Source organism: Cygnus atratus, chromosome 23 (assembly GCF_013377495.2).
Source record: "Cygnus atratus isolate AKBS03 ecotype Queensland, Australia chromosome 23, CAtr_DNAZoo_HiC_assembly, whole genome shotgun sequence".
Classification (NCBI taxonomy): Eukaryota; Metazoa; Chordata; class Aves; order Anseriformes; family Anatidae; genus Cygnus; species Cygnus atratus.
The window spans coordinates 761571-786760 of record NC_066384.1 but is presented as its reverse complement, the minus strand read 5'-3'; the positions used below and the strand labels follow the sequence as shown (position 1 = coordinate 786760).

General features: G+C 52.4%; 1 protein-coding gene across 1 annotated transcript in view; it reads left to right on the top strand.

Annotated features, from left to right (window-relative positions):
- Positions 1-24779, top strand: part of MACF1 (microtubule actin crosslinking factor 1) — a 117145-nt gene extending 92366 nt beyond the window's left edge. The window contains exons 70-100 of the mRNA XM_050715157.1: positions 420-623; positions 2652-2883; positions 3469-3695; positions 4702-4824; positions 4930-5031; positions 5472-5573; positions 5680-5853; positions 5960-6115; positions 6271-6468; positions 7087-7215; positions 7536-7709; positions 8546-8701; positions 8828-9034; positions 9166-9285; positions 9511-9680; positions 9870-10029; positions 10740-10934; positions 11684-11812; positions 12197-12340; positions 12527-12715; positions 13091-13208; positions 13763-13926; positions 15123-15285; positions 15445-15599; positions 15848-15922; positions 16711-16728; positions 18928-19045; positions 20205-20416; positions 20958-21068; positions 22838-22961; positions 23231-24779. Coding sequence (XP_050571114.1) covers positions 420-623; positions 2652-2883; positions 3469-3695; positions 4702-4824; positions 4930-5031; positions 5472-5573; positions 5680-5853; positions 5960-6115; positions 6271-6468; positions 7087-7215; positions 7536-7709; positions 8546-8701; positions 8828-9034; positions 9166-9285; positions 9511-9680; positions 9870-10029; positions 10740-10934; positions 11684-11812; positions 12197-12340; positions 12527-12715; positions 13091-13208; positions 13763-13926; positions 15123-15285; positions 15445-15599; positions 15848-15922; positions 16711-16728; positions 18928-19045; positions 20205-20416; positions 20958-21068; positions 22838-22961; positions 23231-23487 — 4806 coding nt within the window. The 3' untranslated portion in view covers positions 23488-24779. The remainder of the gene's footprint in view (positions 1-419; positions 624-2651; positions 2884-3468; positions 3696-4701; positions 4825-4929; positions 5032-5471; positions 5574-5679; positions 5854-5959; positions 6116-6270; positions 6469-7086; positions 7216-7535; positions 7710-8545; positions 8702-8827; positions 9035-9165; positions 9286-9510; positions 9681-9869; positions 10030-10739; positions 10935-11683; positions 11813-12196; positions 12341-12526; positions 12716-13090; positions 13209-13762; positions 13927-15122; positions 15286-15444; positions 15600-15847; positions 15923-16710; positions 16729-18927; positions 19046-20204; positions 20417-20957; positions 21069-22837; positions 22962-23230) is intronic.
- The last annotated feature ends 411 nt before the right edge of the window (positions 24780-25190 follow it).

The window sequence follows — 25190 nt, the reverse complement described above, 5'->3', positions numbered from 1 at the left end:
TGGTCATACCACTTGGGAATCACTAGATAGGTTGGATCATTTCTTACTAAAATACAGATGAAACCCAGGGGAGCCTGGTTGTCTCTGGATCTCTTGCCTGACTGCAGTATGGAGAAGAGCATTGTACTTTTAGGGTAGAGAGATGCAAAGGAAGTTTTTGTTGTCATCCCCTTGGGGACCACAGGGAGGGTCAACAGACAGAGCTGCGTGGGGCAGCTCGAGTGGGGCGGCGTGCCTGTGTACACCATGGGAAGAGCCGAGCACCACGTGTTCGGCACATGCTGGGTCAAGAAATCCGTGGTGTGCGTGCACTACCAAATGCAATCGTGGCTCTTTTGAGTGTTGTGTGAAATAAATAGGCAGCAGCTCTCAGTAGACTTCTAAACAATTGTCTTTCCCCCCCCCATCTTATTCCCTAGCAACTGAGAGAGTCTATTGCTGAACATAAGCCTCACATTGACAAGCTGCTGAAAATCGGACCACAGCTCAAGGACCTCAACCCTGAGGAAGGGGAGATGGTGCAGAAAAAGTACTCAACAGCAGAGGCCATGTACGCCAAAATCAAGGAGGAGGTGTGTCAGCGGGCTCTTGCGCTCGATGAAGCTGTCTCGCAGTCCACTCAGGTACGCTTCTGGGGTGCCAAGCAGCCAAGTCTGCTAAGCGTTTATTGCAGTCCCCTGGGGAAGCCACGTGCTTTGAAATGCAGTTTTATTCCTACGCTAGGATTGTAAAACCCTTTATAGGGCACAACATAGGCAGACACCTTCAGGGTAGTTTTCAGCTGACTGCTGGGCAGGGCCCCTGCTCAGTACTGACCGCAGAAGGAGGGGAGAAGGAGTTTGAATCTAGACATGGTAAATAGAGCAATAAATTTTTACAACCCTCATAATGATGCTCATTCAAAGGGGCTATTTTGGCATCCACCCAAGGTTGGGAGGGCCCAGAGAGCCTCCTTAAGAAGCTCAGAGTGATAAGTTTAATTTCTGATAAGCAAAGCACTGCTGTGTGTGAACAGCCGCAGGATCGTTTGTATGGGAGAGCTAATTGCCATCTCCAGGGTCTGGGCATCTCTAGAGGAGACCTACAGATTGGTGGCTGCAGGATCAGAGATACGAAAGGAAGGGCAGAGATTGTAGGTGCTAAAGGTCATAAGGGGGTAACGAGTTTCTGCCACACAGGTTCAGGGTTTATGGTTCTTAGTTATGTTTCATTTCACCCAGTGTTACTGTAGTGCAGTTGGTTTTTGTCATGTCTGGGTGTCTTTTTTTTTTTTTAATTTTATTTTATTCCTGTATTGTTTAGTCACTTCTCTTGGTTTGCACTTGTATTAACTCCAAGTTTTTCCCCCCCACACATCCCTCCCGTCTCATCTCTCACTCACATTGTGGAATGTGTTATCTGTGTGTGTTGCTGCCTGTTCCTGTCTTCCCCACATGGTCCCATTTCATTGTTGTGTTGACTACGCCCCACCATTGCAGATTACAGAGGTAAGCCCCACCATGGTAGACATTCATTTACACTCTTTCCTTGGGCTGAAACGATTCTGTTTTACACCCAGGCTTTTATTTCTGGTTCATGCACAGCTCAGCTGAACTTGCTTAAGAACTAACTGAGGGGGAAAAAAAGTCACGTTTCTGAGATGGCTTTTGTTGCATTGCTGCCTGGTTTCAGCCGTGGCCAGCTTCCACTGGGAATGCTTCATGCAAAGCAGAGGTTTCGCTTTTGAAGCGGTTTGCACTGGTGCACAGAGCTTTCTGCTCTAGCTGAACTTCCCATTTGCTTCTGCTTGTTGGCTAAGCCAGCGTGCCCATGATCAACTTTGCACAAGATCCCATCTCGTCTCTGCTGTTAGCTGGGACTGGGCAAAAGCCAATGCTGGCATCCTGCAGGGGGAGACATGAGGAGCACCGGGGCTGGCAGCCCGGTGCAGCAGGGCTGCCCTCCTTCTCACCAGCAGAGATGACTTGGTGTCTTTCAGGCCAAAGTTGACTTTTCTTCATTAAAAAAAACATAAAGCCATATGTATATTTAAAAAAAAAAAAAAAAAGCAAACTGTGCTAGACCCTCTTCCTTGGCTTTCTGATTTTGCTTTTGTTGAAGCCCCCGTTCCTTGGCAGCTCACTCTGCTCCTCCCTGTGTGCATGCAGCCTTCCCCCGTTTCCCCCTGACCGTGCCGGGGTGGTTTTCTTGCTCTCGTTGCACCAAGCTGAGGTTTCCTTCAGCCCCAAACACAGGCGCTCTTCCAGCAGCATCTCTGCACAGATGATAAAACAAATGGGATTTGGTTTTCGTGTCACACTGCCCATCTTCCAGCAGCGGGACAGCAGTCAAAACGTTAATGTTACGGGTTGAACATCATCACAAAGCGCTGCCGTGTTTGGTTTCACAGTTGCCTGTGCCGGTGCTGTGAGTGTGTTTGGCTGACTTAGGGTTGGATTCCTTTGAGTTGGTGCAGCCCAGGGCTGTGTGCAGCAAATAAGAGCCGAGGCAGGCATGAACAGGAGGCTGCAGGTGTAATTGCTGTTGCTGGCAATCTTTGTCCTCTCCGAGAGGCCGCTGGGCGCAGCGCTAAGGGCTGTTGCACAGGCAGGGAGTGATGCAGTGCTGTTTAATCTCATCTCACCTGCCCTAATGGACTTGCTCCTCCCCAGTTCCATGACAAGATCGAGCCGATGCTGGAGACGCTGGAGACCCTCTCCTCCCGCCTGCGCATGCCGCCCCTCATTCCCGCTGAGGTCGACAAGATCCGGGAGTGCATCAGCGAGAACAAAAACGCCACGGTGGAGCTGGAGAAGCTGCAACCCTCCTTCGAGGCTCTGAAACGCCGCGGGGAAGAGCTGATCGGCAGATCGCAGGGAACAGACAAGGACCTGGCAGCGAAAGGTATCTCGGGGTGGTATCAGCCAGAGGAGAATTGTTTCTCCTCTGTATATGTGACTGCTCAGGCTGAGGTTTCAGCTCAGCTGGGCTGAGCCATCGCCATGAGTTGGTCTCTTGTGGCGACTGTTGGTGGTCCCCAATGAAACAATTTGTTGGTGTTGATTCAGCTCCTAATGGAGGGAAGGAACATCCCCAGCACAAAAAGACCTGTCAACACAATTGGCACTAATTGGCACCTTGGCTGGCAGCTCAACAGCCACCTCATGAACTGAGTGAGCATAGACTTCACGCTAGAGGTGGCCTGAACAGAGGTTCATTGGAGGAGAGTATGTGGACAAATTTGTCCTGAGCTTGCCTGCACATAAATAAAGGCTTAATTTCTGCAAGCCAGGGTTTCTCCTGTCTCTGAGTATCCCTCATAGTTAATGCTCTGATAGCCCCATCCGCCATTAGTTCCCATTTGAATATTCTGTTGGCTATTTCTAAGTGGAAAGTTTTTGTAAAATGCTTTTGAGTTGTAAAAATGTTACCTTGGGGCAAGATAAGACAGTCTTCTCCTTGACTGACTGTTTTCTTTCCTACTTTCAGTAATCCAGGATAAGCTGGATCAGATGGTCTTCTTCTGGGAAGACATCAAAGCCCGGGCGGAGGAACGTGAGATGAAGTTCCTTGATGTCCTGGAGCTTGCGGAGAAGTTCTGGTATGACATGGCAGCCCTCCTGACTACCATCAAAGACACACAGGACATCGTTCATGACCTGGAGAGCCCAGGCATTGACCCGTCCATCATCAAGCAGCAGGTGGAAGCAGCAGAGGTGAGGACCATGGGACTGTTCCTCTGTCTGGAGCTTGTTTGCACCCACCTTGTAAGATAGATTGGGATAGGTCTTAAATATGAGCATGGCCAAACGTGTCTGTAGAACACATTTGTAGGCAGTCAGATTATGAAACGTTTCTGTTGTAATTTGGAACTGCAGGGAAAAAACAGAAGTGTATTTTACATTTACCTCCCCACCTCCACCACCCCCTGTTCCAGACAAGGAAATAATGCTTAAATCACTTTTTTTACTACCGTTTTGGAAAGTTTATCAAGCATGCGGTCAGAGTTGTGTGCCCACATGTTTGAGTGATGTGGAAGTTTGCACAGTTCTGCTCCCAGTCTGTGTAGAAGGCATCTGAGTGCTGTCTAGCGTGGGAAGTGTATATTTAGATTTTGGTTAGAGTGGAGATAAGTGTAAAGCTGGATGGGCTTGGATTTGTATGTTGTCGTGTGGTTGTTTCAAGTAAATGGTGAAATCCACTTCAGGTGTTTGCATATTGACTGGGCTTGGACCTTGGGGAGATGGCGTGTTACGTTATGTTGCTCTTTGCTAAGTTTGTCCTTTCTATTTTTGTTTTATAACCACTCTGACTTTGGTTTGCAACTTTTGAGTCTCAAAAACTAATTCCTGTATTGACAAAGTATTCCTGTAAACAGTACATCTCTTGTAAACAGCATCTTCAGTGAGGCAGTTCAGGCTCACATCAAGCTAAATACAGAATTCCTTCTTTTAGTTCCCCCAAACCCTGCAAACAGCTGCCTTGCCACTCTGGCCAGAGGTGGGAGCAGAAAAGGTTGGCGGTAGCAGTGCTGGTGAGCAGGGCACCCATCTGCTTGCTTTGTAATGTAGCCCTGGGGTCTGGCCTTGAGCTGCTGGCCAGGATGCAGGACATATCCAGCGCAGAAAGGACTTTCCACGCTTTAGCCCTCCTATTTGTGGGGAATTTTTGGAAGAGCATTTAATAATAAACATTTTCCTTTCGCCATTATGTTGTATGCAGACTATTAAGGAGGAAACGGATGGCTTGCATGAAGAGCTGGAGTTCATCCGACTCCTTGGAACTGATTTAATTTTTGCCTGTGGCGAAACTGAGAAACCAGAAGTGAAAAAGAGCATTGATGAGGTAGGAAGAACAGCAGTCCCTCATTCAGATAAAATCAGGTAGGAGCAAGTGAGAGCTCAAGTGGAAAAGCCTAACAAATTTTGTGGGCAATCTTGTGTTCTGCAGATGAACAATGCGTGGGAAAATCTAAACAAAACTTGGAAGGAAAGGCTTGAAAAGCTCGAAGAAGCCATGCAGTCGGCTGTGCAGTACCAAGACACTCTTCAAGTAAGAGATAGGGCTGTTTATGTGTGGTGGGTAGATGTGGGAACATCACCGTGAATCCCCTCCCTGAAGCTGTACTAGGATTTGCAGTACTGCAAGGCAGGAAAATGTCTCCTGTGAGACTGTTTACAGCCTCTGTTAGACCCTGATCTTACCAGCCAGCTCCAAAGAATAGCAAATGTTTGACTGCATTTGTTTTTCCAAGTCTGTCTTTGCTTCTGCACAGCAGAGCAGGATGAGCCTGGCTGCCATCGCTTTCTTATAGAGGAAGCAGGGAGGTGAAAGACCTCGCAGAAGTGTGTGCTGGAGGCAGGCATCTCTGCCCCCCAGGGGAAAGTTAGGTGGCTGTGTGGTGATGGGGGCACCTGCCCCATTTTTCCAACTGGCTGTGGGAGAGCGTTGTTTGCCTTTCCTTTTGCTAACGGTGTCTGCACTCATTTCAGGCCATGTTTGACTGGCTGGATAATGCTGTGATTAAACTCTGCAACATGTCTCCTGTCGGCACTGACCTCAACACAGTTAAGGAGCAAATGAACGAGATGAAGGTACGCGGGTGGAGTCGGGCCGCTTCTCTGGTGCTTGCTTTACATCGCAGAGCTCTCGCTCGAATGATTCATTTCGTTCTGGTTTTTGTCCTGCTTGTTTTGGCAGGAGTTTAAAATGGAGGTTTACCAGCAGCAGATTGAGATGGAAAAGCTTAATCACCAAGGTGAACTGATGCTAAAAAAAGCTACAGATGAGACAGACAGAGACATCATAAAGGAGCCACTAACAGAGCTGAAACATCTCTGGGAGAATTTGGGCGAGAAAATTGCTCACAGACAGGTACAGAGGAGATCTGAGCTCTTACCAGTGCGGGGTTGAAATTCACTCAGATGCTCCCCCTCCTTCCTGACTTAAACTTTCCTTTTCCTTCCCTGTCATTGCCCAGCACAAGCTAGAAGCTGCTCTTCTGGCACTTGGGCAGTTCCAGCACGCATTAGCAGAGCTGATGGCGTGGCTGACCCACACGGAGGAGTTGCTCGATGCACAGAAGCCCATCAATGGAGACCCAAAAGTCATCGAGGTTGAACTTGCAAAGCACCATGTGAGTAGTCTCTCTCTGTGTCACTTTTTGATCCATTCCTGTTGCACAATTTTCTCTCATAAAGGGTTTGAGTTGGTTCAAGTCCGCAAGAGCACGCTGGAAGTAACAGGGTGTTTACGGAGATGTCCAACATTTGCCCAACGTGTCTCATGTAGGTGCTGAAGAACGATGTCTTGGCCCACCAAGCAACCGTGGAGACGGTGAACAAAGCAGGCAACGAGCTCCTGGAGTCAAGCGCAGGGGACGATGCCAGCAGCCTGCGGAACCGCCTGGAGAAGCTGAACGCGTGCTGGGAGTCGGTGCTGCAGAAGACGGAGGAGAGGGAGCAGCAGCTGCAGTCCACCCTCCAGCAGGTCAGGGCACATGGCAGGTACTGGCCTGCGCAGAGGGGAGCTGCTTCTGGAGCGAAGGGGAGAGGAGCTGGAGACCCTGGGCTTTCAATGCCATGCTTTGCATCTAACTGTCCTGGAGCAGTGCAGTGCCTGCCCGGGGATGCAGCAGCATCAGGCACTGCTGCGGGTGCAAGCTCGGCTGGCCCCACGCAGCGCTGACCTCCCCTCCTCTGCCCTGGGGCAGATCAGCAGCGTGCTGCATCTTCCCTGGTTTTGCCTCAAAATAGTCCACAGGTGTTTGTTACCTGAGCTGGAAAATTAATTATTTCTCTCTTGCAAGAAGATGGGGCTTTATGGTGGAAGCGCAGAGGGACTTTTACCTTCTCAAGCTAGAGATGCGCTAGCTTCACAGTGAGATTTAGAAGCAGGCGGTTTTTTTGTTTGCAAAACCAACTGTGTTTTGTTTATTTGCCAGACTGATATGGTTAAGGGGGTACCTTGTGCATCCCCTCTTAACGCGCTGTTCAATCCAGCTCTGCCTCTTTATCTGGTTTTGAAGCAAGCACAGCGTTAACCCTGGCGCATGATCAATGGTGGCTGATGTCATCTGATGGTGGCCGATTATATGTTCCCGAACAGGCCCAGGGTTTCCATGGTGAGATTGAAGACTTCCTCCTGTGGCTAACGAGAATGGAGAGCCAATTGTCTGCATCGAAGCCCACGGGAGGTCTGCCAGAAACTGCCCGGGAACAGCTCAATGCCCACATGGTAATTTCTTGGGGCAGATTTTTAGTACTTTCAATTCCACAAGCTTTTGTCTGTCAAATATCAGCATCAAAACTTCTCCTTTATGTGTTTAATGGGAAGGGAGATGAGAGCTTCTCTGCTCTCTTACAGATAAATTTGCACTTGATGCCTGGACAAGCATCACAATGCTTTAAGCACCATCCTCTGCTCAAAGTGGCACGCTGCTGTCACTGTTCTGCCTGCCCAGAACTTAATTTTCTCATCACCTTGAGTTGCAGCGAGCTGCAGCCCCTTTCTGAGCTCCTGCTTTGTCTAATGCTTCGGTGCTGCCTCGCTTGCAGGAGCTGTACAGCCAGCTGAAAGCCCAGGAGGATGTGTACAGCCAGCTGCTGGCCAAGGGGCGACTGATGCTGCTGAACCGCGATGACTCTGGCTCCGGCTCCAAGACGGAGCAGAGCGTAGCACTGCTGGAGCAGAAGTGGTGTCTGGTCAGCACCAAGATGGAGGAGAGAAAGGTAGTGTTTGCAGAGACACCGTCCATCCTTACCCCACGAGCTGGTCCAACAGCAGGTGCCCCCTGCCTGCTGCTCTGTTCTACCCTGACAGTGCATGGAGCCAGACAGGGCTGGAGAGGAGGGTTGTTTTTTTTTTTAATAACCTCTCTTGGGTCGCACAGGTTGAATTTGTCATCTAAATGTCAGGTTGAATTTGTCATCTAAGCTGTCTGAGAGCTGAGCTGTTATTTATTTCTACATAGTTGTAAAATTTGGTTAAATCACATAGAAAATGAGAGTAAAATTGCATTTGGATTAATTTTGAGAAGCGGTGGTAAGAAACCTCCTGCAGCTCTGAAAGACACACTTTGTTGGTCCTCTGTGTGAGACAGCAGGCCAAATCCTCCTCTGAGCTGACTCCATTCTAGTGTTTTGGCCAGTGATGAGATAAAACAAGGGACGCGGTGGCCTCAGCCCAGAATAAATTTGTGGTGCTGCAGCTGTTGCCATCGAAATGTCATCCACCTCCCATTTACTGAGAGCTCTTCCTATGGTGATCCCTTTCTCGGGAAGCTGAGGGTGACGCAGCTGCTTGTGTGTCGATAATGGAGTTGTCTCCCCTTTCACGTGCGACTCTCCCCCATGGGTTTTGAAAGAAACCAATTCTGAAGCGGCGGCTTTCATTGAAACCTCCTCGCCTTGGTAAACAAGTCGTGTTTCCTGGCCGAGCTGACAAGGTTCCCATTAGAGGCGCGTTTCAGCAGGGACACAAAGCCTGCCCTTGTCTGTGAAACCGCAGATTGGGAGCTCTCGCCCTCAGTGTTGGTTTTTTCCCCCCTCCCTCCCCACTGCTGTAGGCGAAGCTGGAGGAGGCGCTTGCCCTGGCTACGGACTTCCAGAACTCCCTCCAGGACTTCATCAACTGGCTGACGCTGGCCGAGCAGAGCCTAAACATCGTGCCCCCGCCCAGCCTCATCCTCAGCGCCGTGCTGGCCCAGATCGACGAGCACAAGGTGCGCAGGACGGCTTCACGGGGTGGTGGGAGCAAGTGTGGGACCTGAACCCCAACTCACGCACAAGGTGCTTGTGGGCACGTCCAGGGCTCCTTACAGATAGGAGCACTTCTTTGCTGTTTGCAGGTGTTCGCCAACGAAGTGAATGCTCATCGGGATCGCATCATTGAGCTGGACCAAACTGGGAACCAGCTGAAGTTTCTCAGTCAAAAGCAGGACGTGGTGTTGATCAAGAATCTGCTGGTGAGCGTCCAGTCCCGCTGGGAGAAGGTCGTGCAGCGCTCAGTGGAGCGGGGCCGGGCTCTCGATGACGCCAGGAAGCGAGCCAAGCAGGTGAGGAACACGGGGAGGGTGCGACAGACCCCGAGGCACGGCCAGCCTTGGGGGTAGGAGGTCCTGAGATCAGAACGGGACTGGAGGCAGCTTCAGTGTGAAGTTTCAAACTTGCTTCTGTTTCTTTGCAGTTCCACGAAGCTTGGAAGAAACTGATTGATTGGCTGGAGGATGCAGAGAATCACCTGGATTCCGAGCTGGAGATTTCCAATGATCCTGACAAAATCAAGCTCCAGCTCTCCAAACACAAGGTAGAGCTCTGATGATGCAAGACTGGCACTGGCCGTGGGGTGGGAGGGCAATTTGTCAGGAGGGATCGGGGCAATATCTCCTCTGCTCTCAGAACAGGGGAAAGGCATGGCCGTGCTTACTGCTGCAGTGGAAAACGTACAGACAGGGATCCACACAAGAGCAATGTATCTTCTTTGGGAGGTCAGGCTTTCTGAAGCAGTTTTGTTTTCTCTCCCTGTTCCCAGGAGTTCCAGAAGACGCTGGGTGGAAAGCAGCCTGTCTATGACACCACCATCAGGACGGGCAGAGCCCTCAAAGAAAAAGCCTTGCTTCCAGATGACACTCAAAAGCTGGACAATTTACTGGGAGAAGTCCGGGATAAATGGGACACAGTGTGCGGCAAATCTGTGGAAAGGTAAATCCACCCCTGGTATTGTACCAGCAGTGCTTGTTTGCCAGGGGCTGGCAAAGCGGGGAGCAGTGGAAGGGAGGTTGGACTGAGAGCACATGGTGATTTTGTGGGGTGGTTGGAGGGTGGAGAAGTTTACTGGGCAATGACAAAAGGAGATGTTCATGAAAGTTCATGGGGACATCTGTTTTTCAGGCAGCACAAGCTGGAAGAAGCCCTCTTGTTCTCTGGCCAGTTCATGGATGCGCTGCAGGCCTTGGTAGACTGGCTGTACAAGGTGGAGCCCCAGTTAGCTGAAGACCAGCCTGTCCACGGTGACCTGGACCTGGTCATGAACCTGATGGATGCTCACAAGGTGAGAGCTCTTTCTGCAGGTCTTCTTGGGGATGTGAGCAGAGCTCGTCTCTTCCCTGAGTGCCAAACAATAGAGGAGCCAAAGCTGGTAGCTCGCCATGGAGCTGCATGTCTCACTGCGTTGAGGTGGACAAGGAGGGCAAAAACAGGGTGAACAAGAGGGAAGAAACTTTTCTGTTCCTGGAATGGTTTCAGGGCCTGGAGCTGTGTTCTTCCAAGACACTACCAGATAGATCTGTTGAGGATTTAATTTTGAAGAGGTGGCTGAGTTTATAGTCCTCTATAAACTTTGGTCTTGGCAGTTCTCTCCAGCGTGTCTCAGAAGCTGACGCTCCCAGTTTTGGATTAGGTCACACATGAGATCTCCAGACAGGGCTTGGGCTTCTCCTCAAAGCAGCTGCTTGTGCTGCAGCCTGAGCTTTCTGCTCTGGGTCACGGCCACTCTGCAGGGTGCTATGGTGGCAAGTCTGGGCTCCTGCCCTTCTCAGAGCCTTGACCGTGCTGAGTTCTCTGCCCATGTGCACTTAGGTTGAAACATGCTCAGGTGTTGCATGTGCTGGGCAGCTCCCAGCCTGCCTGCCATCCCACCTAGCTGAGCAGTGGGTGCACAACCCATGCTACAAACTATTCTAGATGTGGCCCCCAGTCTTACCCCCCTTGAAACAGCTCTCTGGGATTGACCCATTTGGCTTTTGCCCGCTCTTCCTTCAGGTCTTCCAGAAGGAGCTGGGGAAGCGCACGGGGACTGTCCAGGTGCTCAAGCGCTCCGGCCGGGAGCTCATCGAGAACAGCCGGGATGACACCACCTGGGTGAAAGTGCAGCTGCAAGAGCTGAGCAACCGCTGGGACACGGTGTGCAAGCTGTCTGTGTCGAAACAAACACGCCTGGAACAGGCCTTGAAGCAGGTGAGCAAAAGGCTACCAGGGGAAATGGGTTTGGAGAGCTTTGCCCGTGCCGCAGGGCTGTGCCCTGGGGTGTGACACGAACGCCTCCCTTGGAGAAGATGCGCCAGGCGCTTCCCCTGTGCCCAGGCAGAGGCAACCAATTTCCTGGCTAAGCAAGACACCCCAGTCCTGTAGCAGTTACCAGTGAGAACTGCAAAGCAGCACCAGTTCTTTACCTTTTCCTCAATGAAGAGCCAATAAAGGCTTGTTTGAAAAGGGAGGATGGAAAGATCTTGCTGATGTGCGCAGCAGGCAGGTGGGAATAGGCTGCTGATCAGAGGCTGTTCAGGCTTCGTTTTGCTAAAGTCCAGTGCAAGAAAAAGACATTGAGCTGAACTTGAGCTGAAAGAAAGGTCAGAAGGCTCTTACGTAGATTTTATGTCAACTAGGCAATTTGCAGAATAAACTACCCAGGTGCCAAATTGGCCAGAGCACAGGTAGCTGGGCTGTTTTTAAAAACCACCAAGTTCTGCAGCGCAGCTGGTGCCAAGGAGAGGGCCAGGAGCATGACCGCTGCCTGTGGGTTCAGGGCAGAGCTGCAGAGCCCCGTGCTGGTGCTGGGCAAGCCCAGGCCAACAGACAGGTCTTTCTTCTCTTTTCTTTTTCTTGTTTTAAAGTCCCCTTCAGCCCCTTGTCTGTCCAGCTCCCAACTGTGACTTGCCTGGCACGTGTCCCAGGGAGGGCTGATGCATGTGCTTCTGTGTCCGCAGGCAGAGGAGTTCAGGACGGCTGTGCACATGCTGCTGGAGTGGCTCTCGGAAGCAGAGCAGTCCCTGCGCTTTCGGGGAGCACTTCCCGACGATGCTGAGGCACTGCAGTCCCTCATCGACGTTCACAAGGTGACAGGGAGCTCTGGATCGCAGCATGGAGCTGCCCTCGGGGTCACGGGCAGGTGCCAGGAGCATGGGGCAGCTCTCTGCCTTCTCTTTTTAGAGCAACCTGAGCAAAATTTGTGGGCAACAATACTGCAAAATAATCCGTTTGGGCCTTGTTTAAGTTCCCGTGTTCTGTGTTTCAAGGGATGAAGGGAAATTAAATTGGCTTTATTAAAAAAAAAAAAAAAAAGACACCAGTTGGCTGGAAAATAATATGGGCATTAATTTTGATGAGAAGTGTTCCCATGCAGAGCTCGCAGGTGGGTGCAGGGTGGGGGCTGGCAGGGCTGGGTGGTCCCTGCTGTGTGCCAGCCCTTCACACCTGGCCCACGTGTGCCCCTCTCCCAGGAGTTCATGAAGAAAGTGGAGGAGAAGAGGGTGGACGTGAACGCAGCAGTGGGGATGGGAGAGGTCATCCTGGCCGCCTGCCACCCTGACTGCATCACCACCATCAAGCACTGGATCACCATCATCCGGGCCAGGTTCGAGGAGGTGAGTCCCCAGGGCCGCACTGTGCAGGGAACACCAAGAGCACAGGCTCACGTCCAGCCAGCATGGTCAGCTCTGGGACAGCGTGTCCCTGAGCTGCTGCCCGGTCCCAGAGCGTGCCCGTGTTGTTGCTTTTCATCCCCCTGGTTTCCCCTGCTGGGCTGATGGTCCTCTCGGCTCCTCCAACAGGTTCTTACATGGGCCAAGCAGCACCAGCAGAGGCTGGAGTCCGCGCTTTCAGAGCTGGTGGCGAACGCAGAGCTTCTGGAAGAGCTCCTGGCCTGGATCCAGTGGGCTGAGACCACCCTGATTCAGCGGGATCAGGAGGCAATGCCACAAAACATCGATCAGGTCAAAGCCCTCATCACTGAACACCAGGTACACCCTGTGCTGAAGCAAGCTTGCTTTTCTGTGCCATGGGGAGCATCGCAGGCCCTTGGAGAGGGCAAATAGGGTTTTATTCCTGCCGTGCTGTGGGGGAGGCACTGAATTCTGTTTAAGTCACTGTTAAAATAGCATCTTGCACATCCCAAGCTGCCACTTAGGAGCAAAGCCAGCCCAGGGGATGAAATCAGGTGTTTGCAGATTCAAGTCAGAGCTGTGCAATTGCCTGACTGCGAGCCCACATCCCTCAACGCACCTGTGTTCTCCGTGGGCTCGGCACGTCCAGGGAGAATCCAAAGCAACAGTGGCTGGAGGCCAAAACCGTCTCGAAACTGCTCACATTCTCTTGTTGCTTCTGTGTTTTGACAGTCCTTCATGGAGGAGATGACACGGAAACAGCCGGATGTGGACCGGGTCACCAAGACGTACAAGAGGAAAGCCACTGAGCCCCCCCACGGGCCGTTCATCGACAAGTCCCGTAGCAACAGTACGTTCCCCTTCAGGGAAACATGTGCTATGGTGGGAGGAAGTGGAATACATATAATTAGCTCTGATTATCAATTACCGAGGCATCCTGCACTGACAGCCACCAGGAAGGCAGTTGAAGCTTGTCAGGAGGGGAGAATCCAGGTGGCGATTACAAAACCACCTCTGCCAGTGGTGCTGAGCCTGCCCTCGTCTCGGTTGTCTCAGCGGTGCTGGGAGGCGCACACTGTCACTTCTCTTTGGGTTCTTTCTGCACTTCTTTTGTGATTTATTATTTAATTAATTTGTTTTTCATACATTGCTTCTTGAAGGCACAGTTCTCTGAATCCCCTGATGCCAGGGAGCTCTGGCAGGGCTTGGGGTGCAAACTCCTGCCCCGTCCTCCTGCCTGGGGACACGGCTCCAGCCTGCGCTGCCGTTCAGAGAGCAGCAGGGCTGTGGGAGCCTTTCTGCTTGAAATGCACAGTGCATTTCTTTGCTGCTTGTCCTTGACCACTCAGACTGACTGAACCCATCGATGCAACCTCAAACAATGCATTTTCTCCCTTTTTCCAGGAAAATCTTTGAGCCAGGCTGCCCCCCCTGCAATGCCCATTATCTCCCAGTCAGAAACGAAGAACCCCCGGATTAACCAGCTCTCGGCCCGCTGGCAGCAGGTCTGGCTGCTGGCACTGGAGCGGCAGCGGAAGCTCAACGATGCCCTGGACCGGCTGGAGGAGGTAACGGCTGCGCTGCCCGGCCGGGTGGGGAGCAGTGCCCGGGGGCTGCGCGCCGCCCTGGCACCAGAGGTGCTTGAAATCAGTGCTGCTGCTTAAGTTGCCTGGGCCTCGCAGACTGTTCTGCTGCCTTTCTGAAAATGCCGAAAGAAAAAGGAAAAAAAAAAAACAAAAACTTCTAAAACATTACGGCTGGAAACTGCCTTCTTTAATTAACTGCACATTAATGAACTGCTTTGTGCTCCTGCAGTTGGTATCTATCGAGGTAATGACAGCCAGGCCTGCTTTATTCCTAGTAATTAGTTTAACTGATTAGTGCTACTGTATATATCTTTTCCAAACATCTAATGTAATTTTTGTTTTTATTTACGCTTAACAAAGCAGCTATGCCCAGAAGTGAGTGTTTTTGTTTTTCGTTGCTTTTTCTGTAGGTCAGTTCAGTTTATGCGTATTAATGTTTTTCCTTTGTTGCTTTTAACTCCAGGAATGTTTGTTTTGTTGTTTTTTTTTTTTTTAAAATGTTCAGAATTGTTGCATTACCTCGCTGTAAGCTCTTTCAGCTGGTGGGGTTGTGGGAGCCCTTTTGGGGGGGGGTGGTCAAAAGGGGTGTTAGTTTAAAAGGAGGATGAGGGGCTTGTCCCAGCCTGGTGGCGTGGGCGTTGCTGCCAGGGTTCGCAGTGCTGGGATGTGCCCCAGCTGCTGCCTTTCCTGGGAGATGAGCAAGAAAGCTTTCTGTGCTGCTTACGGGGAAAGGGAGAGGGGAGACGAGCACCCACAAGGCTGGCAGCCGTGGGTGTTTCCCCCTGGCAGAGCACGGGGCGTTGACAGGTGAGGTGCGGGCGAGGAGACGCCCCAGAGGTGTGCGGCGAGGCGGGTGTGTGTGCGTCTGTGTGCACGTAGCTAGCTCTGCGTCTGTGTCCGTACACGGCCGTGGGGGACGCTTCATCCCGTGTCAGTGCTGACGTGACGCCCGGTCCGCGTGGTGCTGTGGGCTGCGCTGTGTGTCGTGCTGTTCGGGGAAGTCCGTCCGAGCAGCCCCTTGTGAGCGGGGCTCACCGGGGTCAGCCCTCCCGGAGCTCGGGCACTGGGTGTTAGCGGGGGCCCGGGCACGGTCCCCGGGAGGCTGGTGCAGAGGGTGCTGTGGAGCTGGGTGCCTTTCCTCCAGGGATTTCCCACACTGACTCTCGATCTCCTTCCAGTTGAAGGAGTTCGCAAACTTCGACTTCGATGTCTGGCGGAAGAAGTACATGCGCTGGATGAACCACAAGAAGTCCCGCGTCATGGACTTCTTCCGGCGCATTGACAAAGACCAGGATGGGAAGATCACCCGGCAGGAGTTCATCGATGGCATCCTGGCCTCTAGTAAGTCCCCGTCTGCCTGAAACGGGCTCAGAAAACGGCCACCTCGTTGTGAAGAGAGGCTGCTGCTGCTCGAGGACCGGGCTGCAGACCGTGCCCTGACGTCCCCAGCTCTGAGGGATGAGGTCTGCGCACCGGTTGCTCATTTCTTCCTCCTTCCAGAATTCCCCACAACAAAGCTGGAGATGACCGCGGTGGCCGACATCTTTGACCGTGACGGCGACGGCTACATCGATTACTACGAGTTTGTGGCTGCTCTCCATCCGAACAAGGATGCCTACCGCCCAACCACTGACGCGGACAAAATCGAAGACGAGGTGAAGCACCTGGCGGGGCGGGCGCTGTGGTTTGGGGTGGTTCAGGCTGCACGCTGGCGGTGGGGGGGAAACAAAGAGGGAAGAAAGAGCTGTGCTGGTGCTGAGCCAAAACAATTCATCCACGTATCACCGGTACCTACTGTGCATTTGAAAGAAAGGCTGCTTAGGTTTGTATTTTATCCAAGCAATGCCTTGTGTCAGGGAGACTCAGACCCTGGCCCCTTACCTTTCTTTTTTATCGGCGGCAGGTCACCAGGCAAGTGGCCCAGTGCAAGTGTGCCAAGAGGTTTCAAGTGGAGCAGATCGGCGAGAACAAATACCGGGTAAGGCAGAGGGCTCTGAACGCTGTCCCAGCAGCACGAATGTCCCCAGGGAGGTTACCCATGGGCTGTCTGCAGCCCCCCGTGGTGCCCAGCCTGGTGGGAGCCCTGGCCCCAGCCCCAGGGACCCCTGGGGACCTCGCCCCGTGTCACACCGCGTCCCAGGGAGGCGGCGGTGCCTCAGCCGCGTTTGCCCAGCGCTGTGCCCGGCCCCAGGGCGTGCCCCATGCCGGGAGCTGCAGGAGAGCATAAAAGCGACACTGTTCTGGGGAGGGCAGCATGAAGTGCTGCATTCACTGCCGCCGCCGGCTGCCCTTGAAGTTCTTCTCGTGGATGAGTGTACCTTACGCCCGTGTTTTTCTTAGCTCGCTCCTGAAGAAGGAGAATAATTTCCTTAAAGAATCTCTTTGTAACGGGCTCGGTGTTTATGTTTCAAGTTATTCACCGAGGTAAACTTCTGAAGCAAGCTGGCAGCAAACCCGCCTGGTTTCCTGCGCGTTGTTTTCAGGACTCACGGCTCGGCACGGAGGGGCTGAGCTGCAGCGCTCCAGCTGCGCCGAGTCCCAGGCTCGCCGGGCACATTGCCGTGGGCCGAGCTGCGGCTGCTGCCCGAGAACCAAGTAGCAGAACCCCCAGATTTCTAACTCCCTGCAGTTAACGGTTTTCGTGATTATTGCACTGTTAATCCCATAAAATGTTTTTCTTGTTTTTTTTCTTTTCTTCCCTCTTGCTCTTGACTTCCCCGCCCCCCTCCCCAACCCTTATCCCTCCACAACTTCTCTCCTCCGTAGTTCTTCCTCGGCAATCAGGTACAGTTTGCCTTGCAATGCTCTCACCTCTTCATAACAATCGTAGCTTGTGTGTCGTAACGCGCTCTGTCCTTTGTTGCTGTGGGAGGATGTGACCTGTAACGTGCTGCCTTAGAGAGCTTGTTAGCTGCTCGCAGAGCCTGGTACAGGGGCGTGCGTAAGCTGGGATCGCCATCCAAAAAAAATTAAGGATTGCATCGTGCAGGAAAAAAGGGAAAAGTTCAATGGGAAAAATCAGGATTTGACAGGAAGGGAGAGATTTCTCTCTCCTTGGCTTCTTTCTTGGCTACCCTGGGGATGTCGGTGGCAACCTCTGATGGCATTGAGCCAAGGCAGCGCTGCTGGGCAGGTTTCTGCTGCCCTCGGAGCACGGCTGGCCCAGACAAAAACACGGGGGTAAAACACGCACGAGGGCTGTACCAGGCTCTGGATGGGTTTGGATCACAATCACCACGGAATGAAAACGCCAGGTCCACATGTTTAATCCTGTAGGTAATGATAACTAAACCTCCATCCCTGCTGCACCCGCTGAGTAACTCCTAACGGGAGCAAGGCTCACACAAACCGCGCGTGTCCCCTTGGTGTGACCGCGGTTAGCGGGGCCGTGTGTCGAAGTGCCGGCTGCTGCGGCGCTCAGAGTTCTTGTAACAGGACTGGAGCAGCACCTGTCCTTATGATGTGCCCACTGGCCCCTCACACAGGTTTATTTTTCACGTGGACTGATGGTGCCCTACCAAAAACATGCCCCAGAAGAAATAAGCTTGGATCTCTGTAGTGAACGGATCCAAGAGAGCTCTGGCTTTGTTTTAGACAGTGATTTTAGAAAAATTCTCAGTGGCAACTGAAAAATAATCTAAATGTGGCAATGGAAATGAGAATTGACACACCCCTGGCTTTCCCTGGCACAGAGGAGCTGTGCTCCTCGGCTGTCTAGAGATCCGTCTGCCCTGGAACATCACTGCCCGGCGGGCTGGTGTCCGCCTCACTGACCGAGCTCTGAATGCGGTGCCCGAAGCATGCTGAGCCCTCAGAGTGAGGCAGCTCCATCCCAGCACAGCTGCAGCACCTCTCACAGCTGTGCTGGGGCGAGCGGGTTTTGGGAGGACCCCAAGCTGGGGACAGACCCCGCTCCAGCACCCCCCGGTGGCCGGGAACCTGCTCCCTCCTTTCCCCCCACCTGCAGTACCCCGTCTCGATGTGGCTTGCACTCTGTTTTCATTTTGTCTCTCGTTTTTTGTATTGCTGTCTGCCCAGGGAAAATGTTACTGCTATTTTTTTTCCTTTTTTTTTTTTTTTTTTAATCATTCTGAAGGTGGTCTTGCTTCCTAAGAGTGGTTCCCCGACCTCCTCGTTGGAGCAGGGGCTTTGTAGGGATGGGTGTAGGGTGGCTGCACCCCCGCAGTGCAGGAGGCAACCAGGAGCCTGGGCTTGGCTCTCCAGGAGGCTCAGGGAGCTTTGGGAAACAGCCGCGTGCTTCTGATCCGGGGTGCACTTGTTTGAAATTGCAGGTGTTTCAAATCACTAATGTACATTGCAATCACTAATCAACATTTCTGCGGGATTCCTGCCTGGATTCCCATCACTGCACTCACTGAAACATCCTCACGGGGCGATCTCCGCAGCGGGAGCTTTGTGGCTGGTGGGGTCAAGTCTGAGGCTCAGCGAAATCCCTGGGCTTCAGACTTGATTCGAGGTTTCCCGCTCAGCGGTGACACAGCACTGCCTGCCTTGCTGTTTCACCAGCCTTCAGTGATCTGTATCGGCCGTCTCTTTTCCAAGCAGACTGCACCAGGAGTGTCAGTGCATTGACAGCCTCTCTTTCTTTGATAACAAGAAGAAAACCTACAATTCTGGCTGCAAAAATCCATCCAACGGCCAAATTCCCAATTCTCATTTGCTGCTCTAAAAATTCTGTCCTTTGTTTTAAAACTAAAGGATTTTGATAGCTGCATTATCTTAATACCAAGCAGCAGAAAAACTCCTGTAAATTGGTGCCAGCAAGGTATTTGATCCATAACAGCATATCTGGGGAAACCGTAGAAGTATTCAATAGACCAATAACAGCATTTGGGACCACAGGATTTACAACAGCTTAGTGGCAGGCGTGGTCCACGCGTTGCCCTGGTGCAGCCTGCGGTGGGAAGGAGCTGTGCTTCCCGACTCGTGGCCCTGTCTGAGTTCTGTTTCTTGGCTCCACAGTTCGGCGATTCCCAGCAGCTGCGGCTGGTCCGCATCCTGCGGAGCACGGTCATGGTCCGCGTTGGTGGAGGATGGATGGCCCTGGATGAGTTCTTGGTGAAGAATGATCCTTGCAGAGGTAAGGCAGTTCCTGGGTTTTAGCAGCTGGTTGCCTTCTCTCCCAGTGACAGGAGTTTGAGAACTTTCCCTCTGTGGCTGTCGGTGGCCAGGCAGCACCAGGCACTCAGGGGAGCGGGTCTGGGCTATCCGAGAACGGGCAGGAACCGGAGAAAATGGATCCGAAGCAAACCACGAAACTGCAACCGCGAGGCACGTTGGGTGGGGGGGAAAGTACTGGAGAGAAAAATTAGCAAGGGTTGTGGCCAGGAACGAAGTGCATCAAGGTGCAAGATGGCAGGAATCTGAAATTCTCTCCCGTCAGCAGTGCTGACTTCGGTGCCTCGTAGGATGAGAGGCTTTGCAAGAGGATCCCCAGCACGTTTCGTGGGAGGGGAGGCGGGATGAGCAGAAGTGCTCTGGCAAAGCAGAGAGCAGCCATCTGTGAAAGGGGGCCAGAGACCCTCCTTTCTGCCCTGCTTTTCCAGCAGGAAAGGAGCATTGAGCAGTTCTTACTGCAGCTCACTGCACGTGGTGGAGGTCGGGTCTGCTCTCCATATGCTCCTATCTCACTGGGGTCTCTGAGATGTTAATTGCTTCAGATGTGTCTTCTTCAGGCTGATGCTTATCCATTGCTTGCTTCTGTTATCAAATGGCTGTTGCTGAAAGCAGCATGATTTAAAGTGTGCCGCTTGCTTGGTGTAACCTTTAGGATTTCACTTGTGCAGCTCTGCTCCTTTGGCCTCCCCCGTTAACACTTTGCAGCAGATGTTTTAGAGCGCTGACATCAAGGTTATTTCCATCCCTGGGTTATCTCAGCGTGGTGCTTCTGTTCTGCAGTTGCTTCTTTGGCTTTCTGGTCCGTAAGGCATTGACTCTGAAATTGCTACCGCCTCCTACAAGGGCTGCTGCGTGGCCTCGCTCTCTGCTGGGGCGCTGTCAGCTGGCCCAGGAGCTGAAGTCCACAGACCTTCTCCTGCTTGGTTGCCCCTTGCTTGTCAGAGGGAGACCCTCCAGCTCTTTGGGGCATTTGCTTGAAAATGTTATAGTTGGCCTTTTGTGGGTGGTGGTCCCTTCTCTCTCTCACCTATCACCCAAAATAGATGAAGAGCCTCCTGAGCCTCAGTAACGATGTCGGGTCCGTGCAAACCTCAGCTCTCCTCTCCTGTGTCCCCTTCCAGCGCGAGGACGGACCAACCTTGAGCTTCGAGAGAAATTCATCTTGCCAGAGGGGGCCTCCCAGGGAATGACACCATTCCGGTCGCGGGGCCGGAGATCAAAGCCATCCTCCCGGGCTGCCTCCCCAACTCGGTCCAGTTCCAGTGCCAGCCAGAGCAACCATAGCTGCGCCTCCATGCCATCGTCTCCTGCAACCCCAGCCAGCGGAGCCAAGGTAGGGTTTGGGTGTGAAGCCTTTCCTTTGCTGGTCCTTTAGAAGCCGGTGGCCTCCACACCCGTCCCGGTGAGATGAGATGCTGCAGGAGGTGCGAGGAGGAGGAAGACTGGGGCCTCATCAGTGGTCGTGGTCTCTGTTGGAAGATGTTCATGGTGGGGTCTGCAGGAACAGTCCCGCTGGCTGTGTGGGTCGGGCAGGGTGGGATGGCTCAGGACGGATTTCCACCTTGTTCCCCTGCACCACGTCCGAGCAGAGCTCCCACGGGCGGGCGATCGCAGCGTGCTGCAGCCACAAGTCGGGCCAGTGCGCAGGGAGCAGTGACTGCCCAGCCTCTGCTGTCCCATCACACCGTTTGCCATGCATGTTTTAATTTCATCATTTGTTCGTTTGTTTTTCATTTTTGAATTTATGTATTTCCCGTTTGGTTCTCTCGTTTCATTTTAGTGCTGTTCTCCCCTCATTCCAGATACTTTTCTGTTTCATTTTTTTTTTCACTCACTCCCACCTCTCCCCCCTCTCTGGATTTTCCATTTCACAGACTCCACATCACTTCTCTCGATGTTATGACAAACCCTGGTTGATAAACAGTAAAGCGGGCACCCCCCTGAGGGGATTCGATTATTCCGACTTCCAGCTCTCGAGCTCCGAGGTAGAGTATGGTCTCGTAGCCCCGAGGACCTGTCGGCAGGCTGGAGTGCGGCTCACAGAGAAGTCCTGCTTCCTTGCCTGTTTAACGCTTTCCTTTTGGTAGAGCAGCGCTTTTAGCACCGCTGACGCGAGGCCTGTTAGCGTTTTTCATGGGTTTCTAACTCGGATTAAGCAAAGTGCCAACCTTACAGTAAAGCACAACGTGCAGACTGCTTGCAATGCACGTTTACCTGTTTTCAAACCAAAAGAGTAACATTTATCACGTTGTGCTTTTAAAAAAGAGAATATTTCCAAGCTTTAACAGCCTTTAAGCATTCAAAATAGGCCACGATTGGCATTCAAAAACTGAAATTCAGCAGCCGAGTTGAGACTTGAAAATCAGCTACAGCGCATGCACAGTAACCACTGCCTTCATTTCATGAAGCGATTGTGTTATCACCGTGTTGGTCACGCGTGGTGTGTCCGGCAGTAACGCAGGCTGGCTGCTCTTTGACGCTCCGAGGAGGATGAATTCAGGCCGACACTTCAATCTGCCGAACGTCCCAGCCTCCTTGCCAACTTTTCTGACCTTGTGAATATGAAATACTTGGGTAGATTTTAGTGATTCGCTGATGGCAATGGCAAAATAACTTGATCTTGCTTGAAAGTGCTTTCAAATGGAAAAGGCGTTCTTCTAGATCAGCAGAAGGGCAGGAGTACTTTCTGAATTGCCCTAAAGCGCCTGCTTGCTGCTGTAATGTGTTTCTGAAGTAGGATCAAGGATGAGAATCGAAATCTCTGATGATGGGAACGGTACCTTCCAATCATGTGTTAATGGATTTTAATTCCCACTGAGACCGAAGGAGAGCCCACTGCTTGGCTCCCCTTCTGCTTCCCTCTCCCCCATTGTGGCTCCAGTTTCATGAGATGTAAAGATTTTTAAGCTTCCCCAAAATCACAGTGTCATGGGGAGCAGAGGGGAACCTCTCCAGCTGCTGCTGTAAGGCTCCTCGAGAGCCGCCCTGCAGCACCGCAGCACGCCAGCGGGGAGGTTGGGGTCACAGGAGTGAGGTTTGGGGCACGCCGTGGGCTGGCGCTTCCCTGCAGCACCCTCACACTGCCCCAAAACCGATCTTTGGTTCATGATAGAAACTGGAGCCTCTTGTTCTGGACAGATGCAGGCACCTCTCCCTCCCTGTCCCCCCCCCCAGCCCTCCTGCCCCCGCTTTGTTCTGCAGCAGGGGAGCAAAGCTGCGCTGTGCTGCTCCCCCCTCTCTGTCTGCAACATCTTAAAGGTCACGGAAAGCCTGTTTCACCCGTGTGGCACAGGACACGACCGAAGCCTCATGACCGAAGCTGATCCACAGCCTTCCGTGTGTCCGTTTGTCGCTGGTGCCTTGCTGTCCAGCTGTGCCCATCCCCTGGGAGCCAGCGCAGCGTGCTGTGCGCGCAGAGCTGCCCACATATTTGGCAAGATGTCCCTCTCTCTTTGGAGAGCTCCTGATCCCAGGTGACCGCCCCTGTTGTCCTCCGGCTGGACAGCAGCTTTGCTTTTGTTCAGCCTGCAGTGCACAAACTGCCGCTGCCGTCCTTGTTTTCAGGATCCGGCTGCTTTTTGTTTTCCTTTTTCCAAGCGCTGCTGAAACGCCAGCTCGAGTTCTCCGTGACCATTAAGATGGGTGTTTCTTAAATGTCCAAGTCCTTTTACTGACCTGTGAGGTGATCTCGGCCCGTTACGGCAGGTCGCCGCGGTGCCGCCTCAGCGATGCTCTCCGTGTGCTTCCTCCGCAGGTGACCCCGGCCGCGGGCAGCAAGCTGAAGCGCCCCACCTTCCACTCCAGCCGGACCTCGCTGGCGGGGGACACCAGCAACAGCTCCTCGCCGGCCTCCACGGGTGCCAAAGCCAGCCGGGCAGGTAAGCTGGGTGCAGGGGCTGAAAGCTCCCGCCGCGGCTGTTCCTTCTTGGATGCTTAATTTGGGAGAGCAAATACCAACTGCCCAGGGAGCTGGCAGAGCCTGCAGCAAGCGGGGGACACTGATGCGTGCCGGGGGGGTGCTGCAGCAGGCGGGCTGTGTGATGAACCCCCGTTGTTGGAGGGGCGATGTGCAGGCTAACGAGAGCGGCCGCAGCGGTGCTGCCGTTCTGTGTGCCGGTGCTCACGGGGCTCTGGGCTCTCCTCGCAGATCCCAAAAAGACAGCCAGTCGTCCCACCAGCCGTGCCGGGAGCCGCGCGGGCAGTCGGGCCAGCAGCCGGCGGGGAAGCGACGCCTCCGATTTCGACCTGCTGGAAACGCAGTCGGCGTGCTCGGACACTTCGGAGAGCAGCGTAGCCGGCGGGCAAGGCAGCTCGCGCCGGGGCATGGCGAAACCCTCCAAAATCCCAACCATGTCCAAGAAAACAACCACTGCCACCCCAAAAACTCCAGGCCCCAAGAGATAATACTGTACCCACGCCCTCCTGAAAGAAAGAAAACCCAACCTGTGTCCAATTTTTAACCCTACTACGTACATTGGATGTATATTTATTCTAAATGGGAGAAACTATATTGTTAAAAGTGTAAAAGAAAGTTGTGTTATGGAAGCTGCCTTATTTGTTTTTTTCCTTTTTTGTAAGTTACTATTTTCATGTGAATATTTATGTAGATAAAAATTGCCTCTTGGCGACCCCTGTTCAGAGAGGGGCCTGGAAAACTGAGATGTGGGAAGGAAAGAAAAAAAAAAAAAAAAAAGGAAGCAAAAAAGGTCAAGATGTGAAAGTGTAAAGAAAAACTAAACTATAAATAGGATTTCTGCGCGGTGCAGGGTGTGAACCTGCTTTATCTTTTAGGATTGTTTCCTAAATGCATCTTTATAAACTTAACTTGCTGTCTCAGCAAGGTAAATTATATTTAAAAACAAAGACCTGAATCCTACAGTGTTCAAGGAACTCTCTTTTGTAAATCACAGATACCTCAAGCAGAGAAACATGAGGTGAGGGGATTTGGGGCTTATGTTTCCATTTTTTTAAAGCTATGTGATTTTACCTGAAGAAAGCGGAGTTTGACAATAAAATTTGCACACACTACAGCTAAGGTCATTATAACTGCTGTCTTTAAAATACTGTCCCGGCAACTTCATTTTTAAAGAACAAAAAATGCTGATGGGTTTGGGGAGGGGGTTCACGATAACGCTGTCCAGAAGAGAGCACGCTGGTAAGATTGCAGGTTTGGATCACAGACACATCCCTTAGCGGTGGTGGGTCCCGCGGGTTAGAGGATTCTTCTGGATTTAAGGCCTAAGAGACGACCCACCTTGTTCCTTACAGGATTGCTATTTATCTGCATCTCTTTTCCTATTTATTATTTAACTGGTCATTCCACTTCCAACCAGGCTGAGATTGATGTGACCTCTGCTCCTAGAAGAAATCTGGACTTACACGCACAGTTGCTTGTCCTTGAAATGAGTCTCACCAGCACACTCGCTACAAGTCCTGTCTGGCTTTTGTACGCTACTTTTTCTTTGTAATAAAATCGAACTGACCAAGTGACCAGGAGATGGGCGGAGGTAGAGGGCTCAGCGGAGCCCCTGTGTTTATTAAATATTGTTCCTCCGGCTCTGACCGTGTTGCTGTGTGATTCTCTCAATTGGTTTAAATTGAGGCAAAACTGAAGCTCTACCAATGAATTGTTTAAAAACCAGACACATTTTTGTATTAAAATTGCTTGCGGTAATAAACAATCTTGCCTCCTACTTTATTCCAGAGTGTTAGTGTTTGAGTCTGGGCGAGGGAGCTGTCCCGCACGCAGAGGCGATGCCTGCGTGCCGCTGTGCCTCCAACTCGCAGCAGCCGCAGGGCGTCTGCACGCAGCTTTCCTTGCAGAGTGGCGCAGGGACCTGCTTCGCTGCCGGCCCCCAGACTGAGGGGGCTCTGGGGTGTGAGGTGTCCCTGCTCCAGGCATGTGGGTGCCTGCGGGTGAGGTGGGTGGATGCCCACCGCCTGCTGGAGTGGGCGTTTGCCAGCGGGATCGCCTGGTGGGGTGTGCGCTGGTGGGGATGGGTGCTGGGGAGGTGGGTGCCCAGCGAGGTCAGCACCCAGGAGAGTGTGTGGGGTGGGTGCTGGGCACGGCGGAAAGAGAGGTCGGTCCCTCAGGGGTGAGAGCACAG